Source organism: Camelus bactrianus, chromosome 12 (genome assembly GCF_048773025.1).
Source record: "Camelus bactrianus isolate YW-2024 breed Bactrian camel chromosome 12, ASM4877302v1, whole genome shotgun sequence".
NCBI classification, from domain to species: domain Eukaryota; kingdom Metazoa; phylum Chordata; class Mammalia; order Artiodactyla; family Camelidae; genus Camelus; species Camelus bactrianus.
Window position 1 is genome coordinate 50,458,729 of NC_133550.1, and position 24,858 is coordinate 50,483,586.

A 24,858-nucleotide genomic window follows, 5' to 3' on the forward strand; every position below is an offset into this window, starting at 1 on the left:
AGAATCTCTCGGTCATACAGGTTGGATTGCTTCCTTGGATTACTTTATGATTGCAGGCCTGGATAAGGGAAGGAGGTACAGCAAATAGGACTGAGTCCTTGAGTCCTGGGGCCAAGGGATGGGTGAGACATGGAAGATTGAGGATGAAGGGAGTGCTAAGGAAAGATCCTTGATGTATGGGGAGCATGCTAAACTCAAGTAGATGAATTAATTTACTTGTTAAGTTGTTCATTTATTTACTGTTCAGGTGCCTGTAGTGTGCCAGCCTCTGTGCTAAGTGCTAGCTTATATTCAGGATCAATTTTATTTTGATTTATATAGACAAAACTTTTTATTTTTTGTGAGAGGAACTGTTCTTAAAACTGAAAATATATGTTAGTATGAATGATTTATTTCATAAGTTTAAATTAAATTACTTTCAGATTGACTCTATGGAGGAGGGAAGGAGGTACACAGGGGACGAGGAAAGTTAAACAGAAATGTAAAGCTTCTTGAGAGGGGCTGGACAGATGTTTCTAAGGGCAAAAGAGGACTGAGATGAATAAATTTTACACGCACAAGACCAAAAGGGGAGGTCCTCTGTAGGACCTCTACAGAGCTTTATGCTGTGCATGTGGACACCTTAGCAAAACTATGACTCTCCACCTATTCTTCTCTAGGATCCCTTTTCTTATAATCTTCCCTTATTTAGTAATTTCTTTTTATTAGTACTGACCATTGGTGATGTTCATTATTGAAAATTCTGGCAGAGGAGACAGAGAAGCTGTTTGGTAGTTTTGTTTCTCTAAGCATGAAAGAGATTCCAGGATAATTGCTCAGTTCCAAAGGATTCAGTGCTATCATTCCTTTTGTTCAAGTATGTATACAAATTATTCTGTCAGTGTGTTTATCCAAATATTTCTGAATTCTTGGAAAAAGCATATTGCGTTGGAGAGATCGCAATATGTGGGTGATTGCCTTCTGTTTTATAATCTTATCTCTCCCTTCCCAGAATCTCAATAGGTGATTTGACTGTAGGAAATTCTGAGTGTGTTTATAAATAAACATTCCCACAAGAACGAGTAAGATAACTTATTTTAAAAGTTTCAAAAGGGCTTCTGGCTATAATGCTTTTAGACTTCATTTCAGACCCTCTAAATTATTAATCACTGCTTTTCATTCTTTGGGAGGAGGAATTTGAGACTGAGAGTGATCCATGTTCATTATGTGAGATAGGGAAGTTTTGCTGGTTCGGTGCTGAAGAAACAGGGCTTTACTACATTTATATAGTGTTTCTTTAAGCATACTGTGTATGAGAGTTCTTGAAAATCCTGTGTTTCTCATTAGAATCTATAATGAAATTGACTGTGATAAAATGGGAAGTAGTTAACAGAAGTTATTTCTGTGTACAGGAGAATTTTTCTAACTATTTTTAAGCAGAAGGAATGTTTTTGAATAAAAGTGAATAAATTTGCTGTTAAAATGGTTTAAAAATTTTATAGGACAGTCTTAGGAAATATTAAATTAGAGAATTTGCATTTGTACTTAAGTTCCCATTATGTAGATATTACTGACAAGAGACCTAAGGATCCAGAACCAATACTGGATGAGGTCTCTGCCTTTGGGAACCTTAAAACCTAAGTAAGTAGATAGGATTTGCAACATGAAAGAAGGGAACAATGCTATACAGTACGTAATCAAGAACTAAAACTAATTAAAAATTGATAATTCATAATCTATTTTTACATTTGAAATAATCAGACAAGGTTTCGGTCAATAAATATTCAATAAATGCGAAGTGTCTACTATGTGAGAGAATTGGATACTTGTGTGAATTAGCATGGAGGAGAAAGTGATTCCAGTGGAAACAGCATTGACCAAAGAAATCTATACTAGTACCTAACTGTGAGGATTCAATGATATAATCCTAATAAAGTATTAGAATAATGCCTAGTGCATCGTAAATGTCCAGTAAAAGTTAGCTATTGCTGTTATTATTAGCATGTTTACATGTACATCTGAGTGTTCTTTGATGGGAGTTATAGTAATGATAAAACATTTACTAAGTTGCTTTTTGCATCACTGTTCTTAGCTTTTTGCATATGTTATTTCCTTTAATCTTTACAATTTTACGGGACATAATTATTGATGTTATCCCCATTTACAGATGGAAAAAAAACTGAAGCATAGAGCAGATAAGTATGTTGCCCAAACATCTTAAGAAGTTCAAGAATTAACATAGGATTAGATTGAGTCATTGGGTGTAGCTGAAGAAAGGCAGTGAGTATTAGATTGTTTAAATCTGATAATAGTTGAAAGCCAAATATAGCTATGTTAGGTTATTTGTTTTCTTTGATTATACATTTCTTCTCTAGGAGTATAAGCAATAATTTGTGGGCTACTGAGCTTAAAGTATGATGTTTATAGCCAAGATATGGAAACAACCTAAATGTCCATCAACAGATGACTGGATAAAGAAGTTATGGTATATTTATACAATGGAATACTACTCAGCCATAAAAAACAATAAAATAATGCCATTTGCAGCAACAAGCAACATGGATGGACCTGGAGATTGTCATTCTAAGTGAAGTAAGCCAGAAAGAGAAAGAAAAATACCATATATGTGGAATCTAAAAAACAAACAAACAAACAAAAAGGCAAACTTACTTACAAAACAGAAATAGACTCACAGACATAGAAAACAAACTTATGGTTACCAGGCGGGGAAGGAGGTGGAAAGGGATAAATGGGGAGTTTGAGATTTGCAGATACTAACTACTGTATATAAAATAGATAAACAGCAAGTTCTTACAGAATAGCACAGGGAACTATATTCAATATCTTGTAGTAACTTATGAAAAAGAATATGAAAACAAATGTATGTATGTTCATGTATGACTGAAGCATTATGCTGTACACCAGAAATTGACACATTGTAAACTGACTATACTTCAAAATATATATAACACACAAACACACACACACACAAAAGTGTGTTTATTTTTCCAACTTCAGCACTATACTTATTTAAAAGCTATCATTGATACATTTAAGAAAGAATATATTTTACATATTTGTCTCCTTGGTAGTTCCTTCTGAGGATAGTCTTTTTCCCTACACTAGTGGCTAGTTTGTTTCCCTAGCATTGTTTGTGTGACTCATGTTGAGGAATTTTTATGTTATAAATACCCAAGCCCAGTACTCTCAATTGCTAAGCATTAAAACAAGCATTAAAACAGGTTGAGACCTGAGTTGTAGATAATAAAAAAAGTGTTTAATATAAAACTGTGGAAAGAATTTTCACCTAAAATTTATATGATCCTGGAATCTTTCTTACTAAGTTCAGTAACTTAAAAGAAAAAAAAAAATCCAGTGGGGGAAAGTCAGATGTTGATGGAAAATGATAATAACAAAAGTTGTTATATTCAAGGATAATTGCACAATTAATGAGTTACCTGTTTGAACAGTTAAGGAATATGGGGAGACCCTCCTCCTTACTCATTCCAAAAATAATTAGACAACTTGCTGAAAATATTTATGAATAAGTTTCTGTAGTAGAATTGGACTCATAGCAGTAATAAGCTTTAAATTAGTAACAGCTGATATTACACATTGGTCCCACTTTGAAGTCTTTAAGGTTTTCCTTTTAAGCTAGATCCTCAGCTTGTCTGGAAATCTTTTTTGTATTTTTATTTCACTCACTTTTGTATTTCTACAAATAGCTTTTTAAAATTTTTAATCCATCTATATGCACTAACTTATCCTAAACCTTTACCCATGTTTGTCAGCAGAGGTTACACAGTTACTTCTCAGAGAAACTAGAGAAGCCTCTCTCAGAGCACTCTCAATTTTTGCCTGTTATCATCCAGTTTATCTGCATTTAGAGCCATCTTGAGAGCTTCCCCTGCAGTTTTAGTAGAAAAGGTTTATTTTAGCCTTTGATCTCTACCTTGGTCCTTCCCTTCCTCTTGTATATCCCACAAATATTTCAAATGCTCAACACCAAACTCCTCATCATTTCTCCTCTTTTTAAATTATCTGCGTGCAAGAATGATACCATGAACTAGGAGTCATCTTGTTACTGCTACTTCACTGCTTTTGGCTCTTTCCAGTGCAGTCAGATTCCACTTGTTTGCCGTGTCTGTCCACGATGCATATCTACTTGCATTTTCTTAGCTCTGAGTCACTGCACAACCCTAATATGTGGGTACTGCTGATCCCATTTTACAAGATCACACAGCTAATTAATATTATCAGTAGTTTTCTCCAAATACATTAATTCAAATGTATTTAAATAATTATTCTACCAGGAGAATATGTTTTCTGGTAGTGGTCAAGAGTTTTAAAAATGAATAATAATGAAGGAAATGGCTAGATACTACCAGATAGTATTAACTTTTAATGATGAAACTAATATGATTTGGCTTTTAACATAGGTAGATCAATGGAACAGAATAGAAAGCTAAACCATAGTCATGTGTAAAAATATATAATAAAGATAGCAGTTTTGAATTGGTGGTGAGGAGATAGGAGTTGCTCAGAGCTCCTAGGTATGAAACCTAGAGGGGATGCTGAACTCCTCCCAGAACATTGCTCATACAACCTACTGCCAGTGTTGCGGTTCTGGGTTATTCCATGTCTGTGCCTAGAACAATTGCTTTTCATTTAAAAAAAAAAAAAATCATTAGATTCCAAACTCACTCACTATACAAGAAATTAAACCTGAGTTAACAAAGTTTAAAAATGAGATGGTAAAATTAGAAAATATATATATTAATTAGATCTTAAAGTGGGAAAAACATTAACATAAAATCACAGGGAGAAAATTTCAAAAGGAAAACAGAATTAAACAGAATTGAAAAGTGTGCTAGAAAAAAATTGACAATGTATGCCAGATAAAGATTACTATCTTATTATATGAAGAGCTTTTGGAAATACTAAGAAAATGAATAAACCAGTATTAAAATCGAGAGAAGATATCGGTGAAGAAAGTGAAGATACATAAAGTAATACATATTGCCGATGAAAAGAGAACACACTCATCCTGCTAACTAGAGTTCAGTGAAACCATTATTTGTCTAATATGTTTGGAGAGAGTTTAAAAAAATAACAGTAAGGATGAGACAACCTTAACTTTCTTGAAGGAAAAATTGGCAGCATGTTTAAAGAACTGCAAAAATTAGAAGTAGGCACAAAAATTTATTTGAAAGGCAGTTTAGCCTATATGTCCCACAACATAGAGCTGGTCAAACAAATCATGCTGTATTCATAATTCATAATAATACCATGCAGCTACTAATATTTTTGTTGAAAATGAAGAGATGAGCTAAGTAGATCTCAGAATAAGATGCCTACAATTAATCTGGATTTTAAAAGGAAGAAGTTCTACTACAATAATTTGTACCAAACTGATGACAGTTTGGTTTATTTTATTTTAAGATAAAGGGTGATTTTAAATTTCTTCTTTTCTCTACTTTAAAATTTTTCTTGTAATGTACATTAATTTTGCAGTTAGGAAAAATATCATCTTCTGTTTAAATAAAAAGTACCCAACTATAGTTTTTAAGTTATTATTATTTATTGAGTTTGCGGAAAATGAGAATGCTGCTTCTCTAATCATGAATATTGCTGTTCAGAGAACTTGACACTACTATCCCCTGAGATCTGATGGGATCCCAGCACAAGGTAGTGTGGTTGGATCATCCGTGGCTGAGTCATATCTGATAGTATTGGTGTAGAATTTTAATGGCAGGAAAGGTACTTTAAAACTGTGGAAGAATGAAATTCTGCTTTCGTTTCCTGGTTTTTGGAGAGTTACATGTTCAGATTCTTTACAAATCAGTTTTCTTTTTTGTGTGAAATGCTACCCTTGGTGCAAACTCAGCTTTTAAATTCATAAAATCAAGTATGTTACCAAGTTAGAAAGCATAACTAATTCAGTAAGATCAATGAAACTGATTGCTAATTTACAAAGTTAATCAGGGTATTTAATAATTAGTCTTGGAAATTCATACATTTTAAGTCATTCCGTTTAGTCCCCAAACTTTCTAGCTTAGGACTGTGTGTGTAGGTGTAGCAATTTTCAATCATTGTAGGTGTAGCATCTATGTGGCTTTTTAGCTACCTGATGAGAAGAGAGCAGTCATTTATTTTGCTCAGTTCTTTTCACATAGGGATTCTTATTAATTTGATCTTACTTCAGTTTTTGTTATGTTGGAAAGTTTCTTTTGTTTAACCATTTTAAATAAACCTCTTGGCTTGGGAGCAGAGAGGGAAGGTAAGGAAAAGCTAGGCAGAGGGTGAGTGATGACAGAGTGGTATATGCTAGATAAAGGACTAATGGAGGATGAAAAAGGGTATTACCAGAGAGGGAAGCAGATAAGAAAGCAGCAGCACTGATAGGATTGGCATGGTGTCTCTGAAGAACACGAGTAGAATCTATCTTAACTCCCCTAATACCTTTCCTGGACAGAGTAACTTGCATTTTGGAGAGCACAGGCACTTATCCCCTTTCATGGTTTGTAACTGTGTGATCCCAAATACAGACTTTTTTCCTTTTCATAGAGCTATATATAATTTTTTCTTTTCCCTTAAAGCTTTGCTAAGATTGCTTAATTGATTTTCTTTTAAATGGGAAGGGAAATCAGCATACTTCTAGAGCCACATTTATATGATTTATTGTACATAGATACAATTAAACTTACTTGGCTTTTGAAATTTCATTTTATTCTGTTATAATTCTGTTCCTCATTCTGATTTATATGAAGAAAGTGTTGCATTATTCCCTAGTGTTAGAGTTTTATAGAGAAGTAATTATACTTTAAAAAAATTTATTGAAAAACTAAAACACCTAAGGAATTTGTGTGGATTCTTTATATTAAGATCAGATGTGCATAGATTACATAGGCTGAGGCATTTGGAAAGAAGAACGTGATAGTACATTTTTTGGGAGGAATTCTGAAAATTAAGGAAACTAGTATTTTTTAATGGTTTTTGTGAACTAGTGTCAATGGTGTTTGAAGATGAATGAATTATCATTTGTAAGACCCTTCACTTAAGAGAACAAATGTGAAAAAAGAGAAAGGAATGTGAAGCAATCTCTAGTGAGCTCTTCCAAGAATTAGATAGCATACTACACAGTTTATTCTGTCAGATTATAAAAGTGTCAAAACTTACCTTAAGCATTTGTTTTTCTGAATTAATTTTAACAGTTTTTAATGTATTTGAAATATTTTTTTAAAATTGTATTTTCTTGTTTGGTTCAGTGTGCATAGTTTGAGGTAAATAATAGTTGTGATGATTGTCTGTTGTGCTTAGGTATACCCCTAGTGTCCAAGAATTCTTATTAACAAAAGTAAAAAGTCCCATGGAATATGCTCTTCTCTGTATATTAAAAGCATTTTAAAATATTTTAATAAAAATTGTGTTTAAAGTAGGCAAATGGTATGTTGGTTGCTTTTTTGGATTCCTGAATTTTGTGGAATTCTGCTTTATGAAATTGATAGGGAAAAGCTACCATGAAATGGATCCTTTTTAGCTATTTCAGTCTATGAACTTACTAAATGTTTGATATATTAAAGAACATTTTTTGGACTGATAAAAGTGTGCTTTATTAGTAAGTCAAATACCATGAATAGTTTTGCTGTTAGTGACATTTTCCAAAATGTTGAGCAACTTTTTAAAAATAAGATTACTAACAAACAACATATTATATTCCCTGGATTTAAAAGGTAGTTGTCTTCCTGGAAAAATCAATACATATTTTAAAACCCTGGAACCTTCATCTCCCCATTCCCCTGTAAAATGTTTTTAGGCTCGAATGGTTATAAATAGATTTTTCATCTGCATGACTGTTCAGTATTACATTCTGTATTTGAATGGGATGTGGGTCATTTCTTTCTTAGAGGGGCTAATTTTTCAGATGCAAAATATCCATTCCATGCTTCTCATCCATAAACAAGTAATATTTCTTAGTCATCAATATGACCAAAAAATGCCTCCACTAAATTCCATGCCTTGTAACAGGGAATGGTATTGACTGAATGAGAATCATTGGCCTAGAGCATTGTGGCCAGAGGAGATACTTGCTCCAGAGAGATAGTCAGAGAAGAATAATCCTCCCACCAGGCCCGAAGGCATGAAAGAACTTCAAAAACAAATAACTCCCAGTTGAGTGAGCTACAGGGTAAAGGGCTTTTTCCAGGAGCCAGCTAGGTTTCATTCTGCAGCTGAGGAGAACAAAATGTTAATCAGCAGGAATTCCAGAGGACACAAAGGAATGGAAGGGAGAGGAGGGACTCTGGGTTGGATCAGATTAGGGAACATACAGAGCAATATGGAAATAAGAGTTTGTACAGTAATGAGTGAGACCTGGGGAGGTTTGGTCTGCTGTCAGTGACTGAAATAAACATGGAAATGAGACCTGGAATTCCTAGAAGTCCCTTTAAAATGGAAAAAAAGATAAAAATGCCATTATACACAAAGTAAATGCACCTTTATATATCTATCATCCAGCTACAATAGTAGTCAACTCATAGCCACTCTTTTTTCCTGTAACTTTGAGTAATTCTGTGTTTTGCAAAGTGACCCAGGACACTCACAGATAATCTGAAACCAAAGTTTCACAGACAAGTACTCACTGATAACTTTCTGTTCTGTTCCTTCTCTTTTTCTTCATAAAAACTTTGGGTTGCAAAGCACTAAATGGATTTTGTGAATGATAAATAGGTTACACCTGGTCCTTAGAAAATGGAGTTTTGGGTTTGTAGTTAGACTGCTTGGGTTGGAGTTCTGACAGTGTCCCTCAACAACTTCGTGTCCTTAAGCCTGTTACTTAATTCTAATCCTCACGTTCCTCTTATATAAAGTAGTACACACCTCCTAAGGTTTTTGTGAAAATTACCTGTATTTGAAATACTAGATGTTAATGCTTAACCATGCTCTACCCACCTAGAAAATATTCAGTTACTAGCAGATGCTGTTACTACTTTAAGTGACCAACCTGGGATTTGAATCTAGGTCTCTCTGATTCTAAAATTTTAGTTCTTGTCTTGTAATTTTTAATCTAACATATAATTTATAGACAATTATAACATTTAAAAAAGAAAATCTAGAGATAATGTTTATTTTTCTTTGTTAGTCATAGTTTTTTCCACTCTACATCAAATTGCAGACATTTCCCATTTTTTGAAAACAGTTTTCAAGTAATATTCCATCGTTTCATTCTCTAGAGGCAGAAATGTTATGCTACATAGGAAAGATACTTATGAAGTTCTAGTTATTTAGTCAATGTGCAGTTAAATTTTATTGCTATTTAAAAAAAAACTTTATTATGGGAATTTCAGTCACATACAGAAGTAAGGAGGATTGTGTAACGAAGTCACCTCTGTCCTATGTCCACATCCTTCAGCTTCAGCAGGGATCAGCTCCTGACCAGTTGCGTCTTACCTATACCACCACACACTACCGATTCTATCTCTGTTATTTTCAAGCAAATCTCAAATGACGTATTTTATTCTTAAATATTTCAGTATATATCTCTAAAGGATAAAGAATCTTTTTCAAACAAAGGAACAATATCACAGTCAAACCTGAAAAAGTTACCTTAATCTCATGAAACTCCTTAGACTTAATTTCAGGTTTTATCATATATTCATTGTTCAAACGGTCTCCTAAATGATAATTTAAAAAATAATTTCCTTGGATAAGGATGCCAGTGAGATCAGTATATTGGTATCTGTTCATATATCCTTTGAGTTTCAAATGTGTAGGTCTCTTCTCCTTTACACTCTCTCTCCCCTTCTTACAATTTATTAGTTGTAGAACTGGCCATTTGTATTTTATAGTTATAGCAGGGATCAGCAGAGGCTTGTTTCTGTATAATGAAGAGCTAAAAATGGTTTTTACATTTTTGAAGTATTGTTTAAAAAAAAAGCAACAGACCTTACGTAGCCCCAGATGACAATATTTGCTCCTTAGTCCTTTACAGTTTTCCAGCGCCTGCTTAGAGTTCCCACAGTCTGGTTTTTCATGATTGTATCTCTATCGTGTTGGCTAATGTTTTTCTGCCCTCTCTGTTTCCTATCATTGGCAGTTGGATCTAGACTCTTAATCAGGTTTAGGTTCAGTCTTGTTTTTAGGCTCATTATATTTGTTCAGTACCTCCATGATATTTATTTTTTTGTAAATCATTTATTAAAGTATCTTTTACATATAATAACGTGCTACTGTTTTAAGAGTGTGATTTGATGAATTTTGACAAATGTACACAACTGGGTAAACCACCATGAGAATCCGGATATAGAACATTTCATCACTCCTGCTCCCTTTCTGGTCAGGCCCCTCCCCTCAGGTACAGCTCCTGACAACCACTGATCTGCTCTCCGTCACTGATCTTGCTTTCTCTAGAATTTTATATAAATGGAATCATACACTATATAGTCTTCATTTCCTGGTGTCCTCCACTTAGCATAATGTTTCTGAGATTCATTCATTTTGTGACTGAGTAGTATTCCTCTACATGGCTGCACTACTCTTTGGTTATCTGTTCACCAGTTGATGTACATTTGGACTTACTTCAAGTTTTGGGCTATTATGAAAACTGATTTTTTTGCAAGTTTTTATAGAAGTTTTAAGTGAATATGTTTTTATTTCTCTTGGTAAATAACTGGGAGTAGAATTGCTGGGTCATATGGTAAGTGTATATTTAAATTTATAAGAACTGCCAAACTTTCCCCCATGTGACCATACCACTGTTAGTTCCTATGTGCAATATACGAGATGCTCAGTTGTTTCAAATCCTCATTAACCCTTTAATTTTAGTCAGTCTTTAATTTTATTATTCAAGTAGGTGTGTAGCCTGTTGTTTTCACTTGCATTCCCCTCATAACTAATGATACGAGCCATTTTTCATGTGTTTATTTGCCATCCCTGTAGTTTCTTTGGTGGAGTGTCTTCCAATTTTTGCTTATTTTTAATGATGCACTGAAATTTATCTGGGTATGTGAATAAATCCAGTGTCATATATTTTTTTAAATATAGCTACTCAGTTATCCCCAAACTACATATTTAAAAAAAGACCATCCTTCCCCCTTTCCCCTGGTTTCCACTTGTACTGTAAACACAATTTGTCTGTGTATTTGGATCTATTTCTGAACTTTCTGTTGTGTTCCTATGAAGTACAGCTTTTTAAAGTCCTAACTAATAGTACCTAAAAAAAAAAACAACACCCACCCAGTTTCTTTTTTATTTGGTTACTTTTCAGATCTGTAGCAAAAATCTGAATAATTTTTATAGCATGTAAAAATAGCTTCTTTTTTTTTTTCAATATTGGCATGTTGTTATTAGCAATGAAAATAATACATTTTCTTTTTGTTCTGAGGTTTTATTTGCTAAAATATTAGAACTCTAAAATCCATCTTTGGGAAAAGCGAAGAGCTTGATGAGAATTAGTGATGCTTATTATTTCATAAAATCTCCATTTTTGGTTTCAATTTCAAATAATTGTTAACCCAGTTCTCATGCAACTTCCTGTCTAATCCATGTAAAAGGAGAGAATAACTTACATGTTTACATTTATCTATAAATGAGATCTGAGAAAGACAGGAGATTCAGTTTCACATTGTTGATGTAAGTATAATATAAAATCAGTAACTATTTTCTTCTCATATTTTTCTTTTGCAGATAAAAAGCTTATAATTCAGAAAGAATCTCTTAAAAAATGCTTAGAGGGTTTTTTTGGTTCTCTTTTGCTAGTACTTATGTAAATAGCAGCTCTCTCTCCCTTAAGGATACCAGCCAACTCTGTGCTCAGAGAATTATTAATCTTTGCAAGAAATAGAAATAGAGAATGTCTTTACCCACCTTTGTCCATTAACTCAGTTCGTTTTTGCTTTCTTTCTTTTCTTACTTCTTACCATTTTGACTAAATAGTTCCTCCACGTGTATTTATCCCAGTTAAGTAAGAAAGCTTAAAGAATTTGTAAGATGCTTGTTGCTAAAAGAACCATACTGGTTTCTAGAAGAACTTTGGAGGGAAATTGTGATTCATCCTGTAGTCCCTATTCCAAAAGCTTACTGGGAAGTAAGATGTACACACTCTCCACAGAGATAGTATGTGTGAAGAAGTATGTGTGAATTATGTGTGATAAATAGGTTCTCGGGTCAGTGGGTAAGAGTGTTGTGAAGGAAAGAGCATTCAGAATTTTGACTTGGGGTGCCACAGTCCATCTCCTGACTTGTCTCGTCTTGGTAACTCATTCATTCATTTAGCAAACATTCACCGGTTTATTTTCTTCGTCTTTCTTTTAATGCGCTGGCAAGGGAGTCTGTACTACTCTCTGACTTAAGAATTTTGGTTTCATGCTATTGACATTTGACCCTATGGTCAGGGGGTTTTGCAGTCTAGGTGCTAGACAATGATTGCTTGCACGGAGTAGAAGACTGGATGAGACCGCTCTTTATTCTTTCCAGATCTCATACTCTTGTTGACCTCTTGTCTCAGTACTATGTATTGAAGAATTTCTTTACTTCTTTCTCTTTTCCAAGATCTTTATCATACAGTTTTCAGTACTGTGGTTTTATACGCTTTAATGTTAACTAGAGTGAGTGTTCTGTCATAACTCTTTCCTTAAAAAGCAGTTTTTCTGCAGGTATTTACTCATCCAGATGATCCACCTTTCCTTTCCAAGTAAATTCAACTTATGAATTGATTTATAGGCTATTGATACCTTAACAATATTCATTTTTCCCTTAATTTAAGAATAGGTTTTAATTTATATCCCTCAGTAAAGTTTTTTTTTTTTTTTTTTTGGTATCTGTATATTTTTATTGAAGTTCTGTAAAGTTTTATAGTTTTTTAGTTTTTCTTATGGTTACTACTAAAATTATATAAGCTACCTAGCTATTGATGTTACTTTGAGAAGTTACTAATTTTTGTATACTTAATGAAAAACCATCTTAAAGAACTCTAATAATTCTGAAATATTTTTAGGTTGACAAAACTGTATCATTTGAAATGATGAGAAGTTTGCCTTTCTTATGCTGAAATCTCTTACTCTTCTTCCCTAGTTTTATTAGGTAGCACTTTCAGCATGATACTAACACCTGTGTTGATAGTGGTCATCAGTTATCTCAATTTTGGCTTTGTTTTTGAATTTTGTTGATATTTTGCATAAAACATGATACTCTCTATTGGTTTGAGAAAGTCTTTTTAAAAGTCTTAAGAGAGATTCTTTTTCTAATCAGGACTAATTTCTTAAACTTTGCTGCCCTTTACTAGATTTCGATTGGTTCTGTTTTCCTCCTAGGTTATATAATTCTTCATAGGATCAAATTGCCTACTGTGTTCTTTAAGTAGTCTCTCCACTTTTGGTCCCTGTCCCTGTTAATCAGAACTCTGAATTGCTATATACAGACTCTTTCCCTCAAATCAGTTTTGATCATGTTTTACTTCTATTCCAGAGAATTATAACACTATAACATCTTTCCATGTTATGTAGTGAAAAGTCCAGACTTCTCAGGCCATTTATTATTTATGTTCCTTTGTGATCAGAGTATATACCTTTCCAGTCCTCACTTCTGTCAAGAACTGTGAAGGTTCTAAGATCTTACCCTGCTTGAAAGTTAATGCATTGGCCTGCTATAGTTTCATGGATCCTGGCAGAAGACACTTGTCTCTGGGTCAGAGTCAAGAACAGTTTGTTACTCACAGAAATAGCAGGAGCCACAGTACTATCATTTTTCTTGTACCAGTTACCTAACCCCATTTCCCCCAGGGTGAGGAGATGAGGGCCAGGTGACACCTCTACACAGTTAGTGCATTACAGGAGAGGACCCTGGACATTCTCTGGAATCTCAGCCTACTTGTTTCATTAATTCACTCCTTCCATTCTGTCCCCCGACTTTCTCTCCACATCATCCTAACTTAAGACTCAAATAGATGCTTTCTTCCATCCCTGCAACCATGGACCTTGTGTCTCTGAATGTTCTGCTTATCTGCTATGTTCTCCTATTACACATGCCCCAGTGACCTTTCTTGGTTATCACAGCGGCCTCAGTCTTTCTTTTCTCTTTGCACAAGTTGTAAATCCTCTTGTTTTTTCTGCCATTCTGTGCTGTCAGTGTCTTAGTGTTTACAGAGCGCCTGCAGAGATACTACTGATTTTTTGTCTCTTATAGGATAGTGTATTGGTTAAGAATGTGTTTAGTTGCAAGGAACAGATGACCCATTTCACAATGGATGTAATGGATAGAGTTTTGTTTCTGTTTATGGGTTTTTTTTTTTCACGTAAAAAGTTTGGAGATAGATTACACATGTATTGATTCAGCTTTTTAAACAGCACCCTTTCCTGTAAGCTTTTCCATATGCTCTTCTTATCATCAGAAATACCTTTTTTTCTATATATGCATTTCGAAATTAAACCCATCCTTTAAATTATAAGCTGTCCTACAGTCTTTGTAGACGACTTACTCCCCAGGTGAAAATACTCATAAAGGTACTACTAAGCTAGAAAATGGCCTGTCTCAGTAAGTTATCCTCACACATGTCCATTTACTTGGTTTACCATGGATAGCCCATTTACTTGATTAAGTAATAAAAAATTAGAGTGAACCCTGCCTTTAAGCAAACCCTGTCACTGGTAGTTAGAGCCTAGAGAAAAGATACGTTGGCAGGGGTGTGAATGTGGAGGTTTGGATTTTAAGCAGATAATTTAGTTTACAGGAGTTAAATGAACCTGTTGTTGAAAGAGACACCTTTATTGTGTAAATTAGTTTCTGAATGCACAAATACTTTGTAATGCTATCAAATGTTTCTTCATATACTGTCAAAACATTTTATTAATATTATATGGAAATAAAATGGAAACTCTTCTTTCATTCAGTGCTTAGATGAATATGAAGATGACGAAGCTGGGCAGAAAGAGCGGAAACGAGAAGATGCAATTACACAACAGAACACGATGCAGAATGAGGCTGCAAGCTTATTAGATCCAGGCAGTTCCTATCTGCTGCAAGTGAGTGTTTAAAAATTCTGAAATGTCACTAGCTGTTTTAATGATCATTTTTAAGTTACTGTTAATAATTTTTTCCAGTTTCATTTTGGTTGCATCAACTCCATTTAAGTATTTTCACGGATTTAACCACTGACTTTCCTTATATGCAAATACTTTTTTAATGTAAGCAGTACTTGGTCCTTAGTTCCTGATCAGTATTTGCTGACTGACTGATTAAGCAGGTTTAAACAGTATCAACTGTAAAATAACCAGGAAAAATAATTACCTTTTTGCTCTTAAGAAGTCAGAATTAGTGAGTTTAAGTGAGTGGACAGTTCTGCTCTAGGCTTATATTTGCACTAGAATTATGTAGCAAATAAAGAGTTGAATAACAAGATCCTACAAATTCAGATATTTAAGCATAATAATAAAACACAATATATAGTATTGTGAATCGACAGAAACATCAGTGTTTCTTTGTAATTAAAAAATACTTTTAAAAATAAAATTTAAGTCAGTTTTGAATTAGCTGTTATCTTGGGTTCTTGTGGCACTGAAAATTGAAAGTTGTCGGTATTGGTATGCCTCAGTTTGAAGCAAGTCCCTCTACAAAATCATTCCATATAAATTGTCATTTGGGAATGATCTCGATATAATCTAATCTTTAATTTGATGACATTTTGAGATCTTCAGCTACTGTGTTGTCTTTTCAGAGGTACAGCTTTGACTTTTTAAATGCATTTTATTATGCCACTTTAAAGAGTTTCTGAGCAGTACGAACATCTTCGCATTTTATTGATAAAAAAATGACATATAAACTTGTCTATTAATTTGCAAATTTATGATAAAAGACATTTCGCAGTGAGAGGCAAAATGCTCTGAAGTGGTTTGGATGCGAGTGCAAGGCTTCTTTCTCCTCTGCTCTTTGAGGCAGATGTATTGACATAAAGAATCGTAGAGTGACGCGGGTTTATCTGCTCCCTTGTAGTCGAGTTGCTACTGCTAGGAGGAGGAGTAGCCTATTATAATGTGATGTAGGCTCACCAGCAGTGCTTCTTAGCACCTCTGTGACTGTTCAGAGTCTAAAATATCTTTGTATCCTTTGTCTAGCAAAGTTGAAATTGAATATGCCTATTCCACGTGAAGAAATAGGCTTAATTTATTGGGATAGAGGCAATATAGCGTTTTGATTAAGAATCGAGTCTTGTTTTCAGTTCTTGTTCATGTCACTTAATTCTGGCATACTCAAAACATCAGGCAGCAGCTTTTAGAAGGAGGGCTGATTTCCTTCTGTTGAATGAAATCCTTACCCAGGCAAAGCTGGGGAGCCTAGTGTTTAGCTTAGTCCCAGGTACATACCAGGATATGGAGCAGTCTCAGCTGATCTGAGCTCTCGGGAGCTTTCTGCCTCATCTGGTTTATCTTCTTTCCTGTAGCTTTTCTGACCTCTTCCTAGGTCCACCCTTCATTGCTCTCATTTTTGTTCATTTGTTTGTTTCATTAGCAATTAGGATGTGACTCAGTGGTGCTCTTGGTTCTAAGTTTCTGTTTTGCCAGGCTGTGTGCTTAGGATGAAAGTGAGGCGAAGACTCTCCCATGGGTCCCAAGTTGCCACACTGAAGTTGGAATGGGAACAGGAACTCTGTGTCTACGTAGATGACTTCTCTTTGAGTTACTATCTAAACTCATATATTGTTACTCATATAGGATTGATTTTATTTACAACTCCAACTTAAAAAAACAACAAAAAGGGAGAAAATAAAGGCATCATTGGTTGTTTTAAGGCTTTTTTGAATAGGACAGAAAGAAAGACTTCCTTAGTATTATCTATGTGAATTTGAGCCATTCAATGAAACAGATTTTTAAAAATGAAGAATGAAATGGGAATAGGAATTTGACACAACAGTATGCTTTGTGAAAGGTTAGAGTAATTTATGATTCTGTTTGACATTTTTCAGGTAATATGCAGTAGTAGTAATAAGAAATGAGCCTTTAAAATTCTCATGTTTTTAACTTTAATTTTACACATTATTGGCCATGTTTTCCCTAGATAATCATGCCAGTTTTTAAAGTCATACATTAATTATCTGATTAAATAATACATAATCAATGGAAATTTTTAAAAATAATATAAATGTAAAAGAAAGAGGAAATTACCTAGTTTGCTCTCTTTCTTTACTCTTGTATTTTTGTGAACTACTTATTAAATTTTAAACTTTAGACTTAGTTAATTTAAAAAGAAGCATACTATCACATGGTAAAAATGTAGAAAGCATAGAAAGGTATGTGGTAAAAAGTCTCCCTCAGCTACCTAATTACCTTCTTTGGAGGCAGCTAGTGCTTTTCTTGTCTGTCCTTCCAAAGATAGTCCATAAACAAACATATCTGTATGTATATCTGTATGTATGTGTGTGTATATGTTCCTGATTTTAAGCACTGTTTTGCATCTTGCTCTTTTCATTTAATATTGTGGAGAGACTTCCACAATAGTACATAAAGCGCTTCTCTATTATTTTTTGTAAATGCAAAATATTCTGTTTTATAGATGTATCATTTTTCTAACTCATTTCTGTTGGTGGCCATTTGGGTTATATATATATTTTTTCTATTACAAACAGTATGTTGGTGAAAAAACTTCCAACATATGTTATTTTGCATATGTGTGTGTAAATAAGTAGGATAAAACCCTACCACTAGAATTTCTGGGTGAAAAGGAATGTGCATCTGTAATTTTGATCACATTGCCAAAATTATCTTTGTAGGTGTTACAGCATGAATATTTTTTTCATGTTATTCAAAGCACTTTGTGTATTATATTCAGTGGTATAGAATTTGCTTTTTTAATGTGTTTGATAGTTGCCACAGATTTCTCATTAATAGGAGTTTTCAGTGGTTAACGTTTTTTACTGTTAAGAATAATACTGGAATTAACATCTGTATAGATTAAACTTCTACCAGAAATAAACTTACTTGGCCAAAAGCCATAAACTATTTTAAAGATTTAAAAAATTTGTAATACATATTGCCTAAATTACTTACGAAAAAAGTTTATCAGTTTATATAATCAATGGCATTTTGTGAAAGGGCAGTTACAAATTTTATGTTTCTCCTTTCTTTTATTTGATTATTTATTGATGTGCCTTTTAACACCATCTCAAGTGTGCTAAAAAGTTGCAAGTATTGTGCACAGAGAACTTTTTCCCCTTAAATTGTGTAAGAATAAGATGCTAACCTGATACCCTCTTATCCTCAAACTTCACTGTGTGTTTTCTACAACCAAGGTCTTCTACATAACCACCATACAACTTTAAAAAATAGGAAATTACAGTTGACATATTCTTGTACCATCTAATATAGTCAGACCTTAACAAGTTTCTTCTGTTGTCCCGATCATGTCCTAAGTTATGGCAAAAGGTTCCAATTCAGAATCACACTGTATTTAGTTGCTGTCATATAGCTTTAGTTTCTTCAGTCAGAAAAAGTTCCACAGTCTTTCCTTAACTTTCTTAATCTTAACATTTCTTAAGATTATAGGTCATTTATTTTGTGATATGGCCTTCCATTTAGGTTATCTAATACTTAATTATAATTAGATTCAGGTTTTACGTCTTTGTCAGAAATATCACAGGATTGGTGCTCTGTTTTTCTCACTGTGTATCCTATCAGGTGATCAATGATCTTAATTTGTTTCATTGCTGATGATGATCATTTTGGTCATGTGATTAAGGTGATGTCCGCCAGTCTTCTCTGCCCCTTCTTAATAAATATTTTGTGCACGAGTGCTTTGAACCATGTAGATATCTTAATCCCCATTGGACTTTCTGTTTATCTCTATCCATTTATCATGTGTTTATATCTGTATATCTATGTTGACTCACTATTACCTATTTTATCTGATGGGTTATACCTTGTTAGCATCTGTATTAGTTTGCTCTTGCTACTATAACAAATTACCACAAATGTGGTGTCTTTGAACAACACAAATACACTGTTCTGTATTTCTGTAAGTTTAAAGTCCCACATGAGTCTCAATGGGCTAAAATCAAGGACTGAAATCAAAGGCTAACATCAGGGCTGCATTCCATTTTGGAGGCTTTAGGGAAGAATTAGTTTCCTTGCCTTTCCCAGCTTCTAGCTGCTCCCTGTAGTCCTTGTCCCTCTTCCTTCTTCAGAGTCAGCAGCGGTGGGTTGAGTGCTTCTCACATGGTGTCATTGTGACCTTTCTTCTTTGCCATTATCTCCTTCTGCCCGTCTTCTGTCCTTCTCTTCCACTCTCAGTGACCTTTGTGATTACAGTGGGCTTATCAGATAACGCAGTATAATCTCTCTATTTAGGGTCATTGATTAGCAGCCTTAGTTTTTCTTTGCTGTGTAACCTAATATGTTTGAAGGTTATAGAGATCAAAATGTGAACATCTTTAAGGGTCATTAATCTGCCTACGATACCATCATTATTTACTTTAATATTCATATTATCCCGGATGTGGCCTGTGGGGGCCCCTTCAACCTTTTGTGTCCTTTACTGCGCCTCCATCATTCTTGGAATACTTGTTTTCTGGCATAATGAAATATTACAGCCTCATCTTTAGCTTTCTTACTCCAGTCTTAGAAGCAGCTATTTCTCTCTAAGGAGCCCTGATTCCTTTTACCAGAAAATGATACTTTGAAGCCAAGATCTGGGCTGTAGGTATCTTCATGTTATTGAGATGTTACCATTCCTAGTCCCTCTCTATGTACAGATCTACAAAATGTATGTATATACAGATATACATATGTCTGCTGCTTGCCTACCTAGCTAGCTACATCTGTCTATCTATGTAGATATTGAAACTAATTTATACTGATATGGCCAATTCTAATCTCATAGCATAAGACTTAATCTAGTATTTGTAACCCCCTTTTGTGACATCGAGGAACCTATTTCCTGTTATTCTTAGTATGTTTTCCTATTTGTTTAGTTCCCTTGTGCATAACCTATCTCCCATTGCCACTCCATCCCCACACTTAAGTCCTCCTCACCACAAGTGGGTTCTGACATCACACATTGGCTCTACCTTGGGCATGAACACTCTCCTCACTTTGTTCAGGCCTGGGCATCCCACGTAAGGCTACAGGACACCCTTCTTACCCTGCCTGGATTGTGGCTCCCCACACCAGATCACCCCACACTGGATCACCCCCTCTGTGGTTCCCCTCCTTACCCTGCTTAGCTTCTGCCATCCTGTGACAGGCTGCACTTCCCTAGGTTCTTTTCTTTATTCCTGCTCCTACTGAGACGTCCTGCTGGGTTACTTCTCCATGGGGACCCCTCGTCAACCTGACTGGGTTTTGGCCTCCAGGCCTGGCTGCTAGTCTCTGTGGATACTGTCTTCATCATATTTGAGCTCTGGCATGTCAGCCCTGGTCATCCCCTCCAGAGATGCTCTCCACACCCTGCGAGGACTGTGAATTCCCCATGCCAGCCTGCCTCTTTGAAGGAACACCTTCTTTACCCTTCTTGGGCTCTAAATTCCCATTCTGGGCTGCCCTCCTGAAAAGATGACCATCACACCCTACTTGGGACTCTCAGCGTCCCTTGCCTCAGACCTGATACCTGACTTCCCTTTCCTGCTTTGAGACCCCCCTTCATTCTGCTTAGGCTCTGATTTCTCAGGCCAGGCCAGATCCTCCTACTTACTATATGGACGCTCTCTTCAGTTTGCTTGGACTCTTCTCTCTACCAGGCAGCTCTTTATCGAGTAGCATTTCTGTATCCTGATACCCTGGTTTGGGCCACTGTGTTCCTTTGCAGCTTGGTCTGCCCCACGTAACGGCTTTAGGACTAAATCGATTTAGTTCAGGAAAGGAGGGGGAATGATGAGAGTTTCCGTTTTGTGTTTTTTTTAATTGAAGTATAGTTGCTTTACAATATTAGATATGTTACAGGTATACAATTTAGTGATTCACAATTTTTAAAGGTTATACTCCATTTATAGTTACTAAAAATATTGACTATAGTTTCTGCTTTTTTAATCTTTGTTAATTTGATGTTCTTACTTCCATTTTAAAATTATTTTGTCAATTATACATTGCAGTTAGTTTGTTCTGCATTCATCTTAACCAATGTACCTTACTATATTCTGTACACCAGTATAGGTATTTTAAGTTAGTGCTGAGGGGTTACTGTTGAGGGCCAGTGAACACGTTATGCCATTGTTTTACTGAAGGCTTTAGCTTTGTTGATAATTAGTTTATTTCAATAACTTCAGTATTATTTTACTATATTCTCCTGGGCATGTATTGGTCTGATCTTATTTCACATCTGCTTTTGTATTTGTTTATACTTCACAAGTTGTGATCTGCCATTGCACCTGTAAAGACAATGTTCATGGGATTTCCTTTTTGACCATTCTAAGCTTAAATGAAGCAGATTGTTTTATTTAAACTTACACCAGACAGTCTGTGCTTTGCCAACATTTTCTAAGCTCTACATAGGTCTTTCCCCCTCCCTTTAGTAATGTAAACCATCCTACTGCAAGGAAGATTATTTCAGGAAAGTACATTTTAAATCAGTTGTATAATAGACTTTAGAGTTATTGGAAGGTCTAATTACATAGTCTTTGAAACTTTTAAGACCAGTAGAGTCTTATTAGCATTTGTATTTTTTATAAGCAGTTTCAGTGATACTGGTATTTCTCCTCCACCCCACTAACATTTAGAATGGAATTGTCAACTTTAATAGTTACAGTAACTATTAAGTTTTCACTCTTTACTTGGAAATCTTTGAGGCCACAGAGATATAAAGGCTTCTAGTTAATGAATCAAAGGTGTATGTTTGTACAGACTTTTGTATTAATAGATATAGAAACAGCAAGTATTTTCTTTCTTTAAATTATAAGAGACTGTTCACTGCACTATAGGGTTGATTTTGTATTTTCTATCTAACATTTCTTTTTCCTCTTTTTGGCAGGGCATACAGATCACTTTAAATTCCATCTGTAAATGTCAGTTTTGAATAGACATGAGGAACAGGCTACCATCCCTCACAATCTCTGCCAATACTAATATAGTTTATCTGATTTAGGGAACGTTCCAATGTTAAGCAATGGAGTTTGTTTGATTACTGGAATCACTGTAAAAGAACATTTAGCTACAAAATGTATAATCTAATAAAAGCTATATTCAAATCTGACAAATAAATAAGCTTAAGTGTTGTCTATCTGCTTTAGAATCTTAACTGTTGAATATTCTATAGAAATAGGCTTACATTCTAATTGTTTACATATCGTGGACATGCACATGGAGTGATTTGATCAAATATGCCCGAGTTGTAATTTTATCAGTTGCACGAAACTAGCTGTATAGAAAATGTGTAAAATTTGAGATATATTTCAAGTGACTAGTTTTTTTTTTTTAAGCTGTAAAAAATGAAGAAAATTGATATTACACAACTTCCTATTAGTATGCTTTAGTGGAAAGTTGTTTGTACTGACTTTAAGTCATTTCTAGTTGGGTCAAAGTATTTAAAAGTAGTATGCTACCAATATAGTGTAGTGTTGCTGAAAACATCCTCCATTTCACATTTTTGTGTTTATTAAAATTCTGCTGTCATGATATTAAGTTTTACCACGTTAGGCGAAAATGCCTCAGAAATGTTATTTATTGCCCGGTTGTTCATACCAAGACAATTGATATATCAGTTATGCACAAGTCAGTAAATGCAACAAAGGCAATTCTTATTTAAACAATTCTGCTTATTCCATTTCAGCAAGAGGTGGTCTGGATAATTCAAGCTGATGTCATGTTTTGAAATATTTCACTTATAATTAAAATGAGAGAGGTGTTGTTTTGGAACTTAAGGCATTATTATCATTTTTTCTAATGCATATTTAGATAGACATCATTTAAGGTCTATGCCATAGCTTTAGTTTATAATAGAATAAGATAAGAGAATTTTATGAAAGAATCTTGATAAAATGTTAGTTGGAATATTGTTTTGTGAAACTTTAGGGGGAAGTTCCATATGAAGTCATTATTATCTGCATTCAATAAAATGTACTTTGAGTTGGATACACATACCTTCTTATTTCTTTCTACTTTGTCTAAATAACCAGTGATTAAACATTTTAATCTAGTTACTATGGTTTCAAAAGTAGTTTACAAGATAGATTTTATGAAGTATTTTCTTTGTTGTTATTCACTTAGAGATACCGTATTTTTATAAATAGGAGATTTGTTTTACATGTTTGGTGTACAGAGTACAAAGATTAATCTGCTTCATCTTTAGAGGCTGACACTTTAATGACAGGCAGATAACAGGCAGATAAGAACTCTTTAAAATTTTCTTGCTAGGCTTTTGTTGCTGTCTCTGCTGTAAGAACAGCTGATGCCCAGGGGAGGGTTAAAATGTCTTTGAACCAACTGTCAAAGCATGGCTTCTCCAGAGGTAATCCTGCTAAAGGGTCAGGCCCACACACATGGGTACTTTTAGCACCTTGTCACCTGGTTTACTTCCTGCAACTGGTTAATTCCAAAGTGGTGCTTTTTCTATAATTGTAGATTACTAAGGAAGTTATTTCTGTAAGTTGCCAATATATATTTATTGCATACGATTTGAGCTGAGGTTTTGGAGGGGGAAAAGAGTCAAAGGTGGGGGTCCCTGCCTTCCAGAAGTTTCTATTTTACTTAAAGTTATACTTAAGTAAATGATGTAGTCTGTTATAATGGGAATTTACTGACTTGGAATAATTGTCAGATTTATTAAAATTCCACATAGAAAATTCAATAATGGTTTTTCTATACCCCAGGGTTTGTTTTTTTTAATATCTTAGCTGTCAAATTTAAAGTATTAGCCTGTTGTAAAGAGTTTTGCCAATTGTTTTATCACTTACGTCATTTAATCCCCACAACAACCCAGTAAAATAGACATAGTTGTTATTCCTATTTTAGAGGTGAAGAAACTGAGACTGAGAGAAGTTAAGTAACTTACCCATAGTCTCGCAGGTAGGGTAGCCTATCTGGTTGGAACTTCAATCTAAATCTTACTCTTAACCGTATGGTTTTTTACACTGTTTTCCCACATTGAGATGTTCTGTATTGCAGCAAGCAGTCAGTATTTGCTGTTTCAGTCTGGAATCTGGTCATCTTACAAAGGGAACTTATTCTCTGATTTTAACCAGATCAGAAATAACTCAGAGAGTCTCTCATGGAGATTTTTAATGATTAACTAGAAAAAAAAGAGTTCTCATCAGTTTTTAAGAAGACTTATTTAATTTTGACCAGTGTTATTAAGATGAAACTGCAAAAGACTGAACAGAGAAATGACTGACTGGTTAATTGTGAGGTAATAGTTTTCTCATCCCAATGCTTAATGTTAACTTTCAGCAATTGTTTTCTTTTATGGGTAGCTTAGAATCAGCATAAAAAGTACTTTCTCACATTTCATTTTTAGCTGTCTTTAAAATAAGCATTAATCATTCTATATGTATGTTGAGTTGTAGCTTTTTTAAAAATTTTAGGGCATAAAAAAGCCTGGAAGGGAGATGTGTTGTATTTTTTAATGCTTGTTGACTTCTGAAAAGGTTTAAGCTGATTGGATGATGAATGATGATCCTTTTTTTCATTTTCTGAGCTTGTAAAATACTTCCAAATTAAGGATATAATTTATAAAAAGTGATTGATTTTGTCTGAAAAATTAGACATAGAGTCTTGTTTTGTTTGACCAGCAATGTGAATTTTTAAATGTAGTGGTAGTTGTTCTAGCACTGTCAGTTGTTTTATGTAACTTGGAATTGTGTGCTTATAAACATACCCAAACTGATATGTCCTTTTTACTTTACAGGAACCATCTAGAACAGTTACAGGCAGATATAAGAGGTAAGAATCCATAAGTTAAGACTTAAAA

General features: G+C 34.4%; 1 protein-coding gene across 2 annotated transcripts in view; it reads left to right on the plus strand.

Annotated features, from left to right (window-relative positions):
* PAWR (pro-apoptotic WT1 regulator) overlaps positions 1 to 24,858 on the plus strand; it is a 96,083-nt gene that overhangs the window by 46,634 nt on the left and 24,591 nt on the right. For both annotated transcript variants that reach the window (XM_074375354.1, XM_074375355.1), the window contains exons 3-4: positions 14,865 to 14,996; positions 24,796 to 24,830. In XM_074375354.1, the coding sequence (XP_074231455.1) occupies positions 14,865 to 14,996; positions 24,796 to 24,830 (167 nt within the window). The remainder of the gene's footprint in view (positions 1 to 14,864; positions 14,997 to 24,795; positions 24,831 to 24,858) is intronic.